At 35.8% G+C, this 3784-nt stretch overlaps 1 protein-coding gene across 1 annotated transcript; it reads right to left on the bottom strand.

The window, feature by feature from the left end:
- Window positions 1-314: 314 nt before the first annotated feature.
- On the bottom strand, window positions 315-3570 carry LOC149927262 (uncharacterized). The gene is made up of 8 exons (XM_090158382.1): window positions 3055-3570; window positions 2308-3002; window positions 1845-2030; window positions 1576-1768; window positions 1402-1510; window positions 1199-1332; window positions 583-991; window positions 315-511 (listed from the first exon to the last, which is right to left on the bottom strand). The coding sequence occupies exons 2-8, from the start codon at window positions 2611-2613 to the stop codon at window positions 508-510; spliced, it is 1341 nt and encodes a 446-aa protein (XP_090014508.1). The 5' UTR covers window positions 2614-3002; window positions 3055-3570; the 3' UTR covers window positions 315-507.
- Between the last annotated feature and the right edge of the window lie 214 nt (window positions 3571-3784).

The following is a 3784-nucleotide window of genomic DNA, read 5'->3' as shown; positions in this document are numbered from 1 at the left end:
AAAAATAAATTGTCCCTTAATTTTTTGGCTTAATTTCAATAATTAAATAATATGCATATTTGGTTTGAAAATTATTAGACACTTTGAGAACCAAATGAACAAATTATTTGATATAGTATTAAATATTTGGATGGTATACAGTATTTGATCAAATATTATTTGACATGGTCCCTGTAAAAAAAAGTATTTGCACATCCCTATTTAAAGGAAATTTGTTTATATCGATAACAGAAAATCAAATGATTGAGTAAATTGCAAAAAGATAATTTATTAAAAATGTGAAATATGAAATTCATATATTTACATTGACTAGTTATTAAAACAATTTTTAAAAAGGTTTTAGGAATGAACATAATATTGAAAATGTTATAATAGCACTAGATTTTTTAAAAACAATATTTAAAATAAAACAATTATCCATATTTAAAAATTATTTGTCTATAAAAAAAATCCATCCAAAAGAAAGCTATTTTCATAATACTGGAACATGAATTGGTTGAGGCGGATTCATCTGAAATATTTGACATTAATTACAAAAAATGTCCGATATGCAAGAAAAATGCGTTAAATTCGATAACCAACCTTAGGTAAAAACAATTTGAAATTCTTCCATGATTTGACCGCAGACTGGACAACGAAGAGATAGAGGATCTTCTCGTCGCGCAGCTTGATCCGCAAGTTCCTCGGCGCATTCTTGACAACAGCAGAAATGACGGCATGGCATGGCCATGCGACTTCGTGGGACAGGTCAAAACTTGAAGATTGGCTGCGCCTTCTACTTGAACCTCTTGAACGGGAGCATAATTCAAAGGAGGGAGGATCGGTGCCGGAAAATATTGTCCATAATCATCTGCGGGAATTTGAAAATCTTCTTCGTCGTCGTCGTCCTGGATGTTTGCGGCTTGAGGGTCTGCGGTGAGAGCTGGTCCAGCTAGAATCTGAACGGGAACCGGCGCTGGAAGCACGAAGAAAATATTTGGCGCTGCATCATCTAGAAATAATTCAAACTATTTATTATCGGCCAAATACTGTTGGTATACAAAGTTCGTTTCCTGTATATTATACTAGATGGCGCTATAAGCTAATATCTACTAGATGGCGCCACTGACTGATATAGTCTTAAACTAAACTTCACCTATTTTTGTTTTTTTTTCTTGTTGTTATAATTAAATATATACATTTAAGTATATCTGCGTACCATTTTCTTGAGGTATGTCTGGGTCGGGAATCACAAAATGTTGCCCAGGCTCTATCCTGTGTTTGACTCTATCCATAAAATCTCCGATAGTTAAATTTCCATTACCATAACATTCAGATAATCTCATAATTGCTCTAAAAAACAAAATAACAATTGAATTAGCAGAAAGAAATTACTTAAAAATATAGATGAAAGCAACTAACTTGTTGTTATGGAGATATTTTTTGTTACGCCCACAACGAATGACTTGGTCCTGTTCTACCCCCAAAGGATAGTCCCTTTGTTCCCTATCTTCTACCATTCTCAGTTTGTCTAAAAAGAACTTTAATAATTATAAAAAGAGAGAAAAAAGGGTAAAAAATCGCTTCTCTACTTACCAAGGTACAGGTAAATATTTGGATGTTTGGTTGGCAGACTTCGATTAAACTGAGAGTTAAACGACTCTGTGTCGTTGTTCGTTCTTTTGGTGCGACCGTAGACAGAGACTCTATCGGCACCAACTACGTCCAACCAATATTGCTGAATATAATCAGCTAAAGCGTTCAAACTTCCAGTTTCGACGTTTGAATACTGCGATAAATAAAAACTTTGTTTATTAAAGACGAAAAAAGATGTAAAATATTTAAACTATATTAAATTTACTAACCTGAAGCAATGGAAGTTCAGCAATTTTACCCCTTATGTGAGCAAGCCCGTGGGACATGTCGTCAGCTTTAAGAAGTGGTAATATCATGATGAGTTTCATGATACCGCGAGCATCTTGACGATCCTGATCTCTTTCTTCATACATTGCCAAAAGTGTTGGTCTCTTCTGCATTTTGCGGTATATAGCCTATTTGTATCAAAACGGAAATTATCAGACGACGATTTAATTTAGAACTTAAATAATGAATTTATTTAAATTCATGCTAAAATAAACACTGCAACGCGCCTGGAAAGCCTAATGGATTCTAAAGGCTGGTGGTGATCAAAGATCGTTACTTATTGGCGAAAAATTTAAATATATAATCTTTATCTTCGGCGGTATGGTAAATTCAGAAAATATTTTACAATCATCTTCAACAATTATATCGTCATAAGTTATAGCTAGAAATAAATTATTCAAATACCTGCGCAAAATGGAACCAGCATCCAGATATACGAGCTTGTGGGAAATGATTGGACAAGCTCTCTTGTAGTCCCATCTCGAAATCCGTCATAACTTCCTCCGGCTGCAGTTGTGGAAATTCCAGACAAATCCAGTTGAACAGTTCATCATAGGCAGCTTTGGTTTTCCTGGTGAGAAGGGCAAAGACAAATGGGAACGCATATTCGCCGGCTTGAAAGTGAACGGTAACCAGTTGCTTGAAAAGAGCTGGCACAGAAAACGTTCCGTCAACGAAAATGGACTTCATGGCGTTCACCTTCGTAGTCATGAAGTGCGAAGACGAGACTATTAGAACCTGGAAGAAAAGCTCTGAAAAAAGGATTATTTCTTGTGTCCACGCTGAAACGAAAACCAGGTTCGATAGCCAGTGCGTCAGCGAGCTCGCGGACTGTGCCTGGAACTGGAGGAAAACTCTGAGCCCTGGCTCTAGACATTGTGGATCTCACGCTGTAGAAAGCCGTATCCCTGACATCGAAACGCAGACGGGCTTCGTCAAAAAGCTCCCGGAGCCCTCGGTTGTTGTTGGCGGCTGCGTCGTTTCTGCATCGTTCTCTGAACTCGATATCCCTGATAGCCTTGACTGGAGGTGCATGATTGTGATCTGCGTTTTTTCCTTCTCCAGGGACCAGTACGTCGCTACCGCTTCGCAAAACTTTCCTGCAAGGACACTTAGTCTTTCTATAATCATAGCACTTCAAAAACGTATTACCTTTACTCTCCCTCTCTTTTACGTAAAGAAATTCATCTTGCAAATAAACTACGGTATTTGATCTTAAACCAGGCAAGATTCTCATGGTGGAAGTATCTAAAATGAATTTACTACGAAATATAAGTTAGTTTACTTTTTATTTACCAATGAAGTTTGGAAAACCAATTGAATTCCAACTAATTAGGCTGAAAAGGGAATCGTTAAAATATATTTGACAAAAACGTTACCACGCCGAGCTTTCCAAAACCAAGCTCGTTATTTCGTCGATTAATGAAGCTGAAAGGATATTAAACAAAAAAAGCTATACTACTAAGCTTAATTAGACCGAAAGCCAAAACCCGCAAAACCTGTGGAAACACAATACCTGGAAAATAATTAGGAAATATAATGATATTATAATGAAATTAATATTTTCACAGATTATTAATTATTTTATTATTTATTTATTTATTAGTTATTTTGTAAAATACGTTAAAACACTTGGTTTTACCACCGAGTTCCAAAACGAGAGTCTTCCCTAACGAAGTCGAGTATTGAAAATCCGTAGAACTGAAAAGACAGTTTAAAAAAATGTATTTATATATATTAAACAAGTTAATGTCACCACCAAAATCGCTGAATGCCAAAATGCTAATTTAAAAAAAAAGCAACAATTTGACCGTAGCACAGTCTAACCAAGGAAACTGTCCTTGGTCTAACTTTTCGAGAGGAATTCTCCGAGAGAATAATT

This window comes from Leiobunum rupestre, chromosome 9 (genome assembly GCF_980474605.1).
Source record: "Leiobunum rupestre chromosome 9, qqLeiRupe1.1.hap1, whole genome shotgun sequence".
Lineage (NCBI taxonomy): Eukaryota > Metazoa > Arthropoda > Arachnida > Opiliones > Sclerosomatidae > Leiobunum > Leiobunum rupestre.
This window is presented reverse-complemented; position numbering and strand designations above follow the sequence as displayed.

Coding starts and splice junctions, on each gene's coding strand:
- LOC149927262 (XM_090158382.1), bottom strand. CDS start 2,613: ATGACTACGAAGGTGAACGCCATGAAGTCCATTTTCGTTGACGGAACG. Junction 1,769..1,844: donor CTGAACTTCCATTGCTTCAG/GTTAGTAAATTT, acceptor TATTTATCGCAG/TATTCAAACGTCGAAACTGG. Junction 1,511..1,575: donor AAATATTTACCTGTACCTTG/GTAAGTAGAGAA, acceptor AGTTCTTTTTAG/ACAAACTGAGAATGGTAGAA.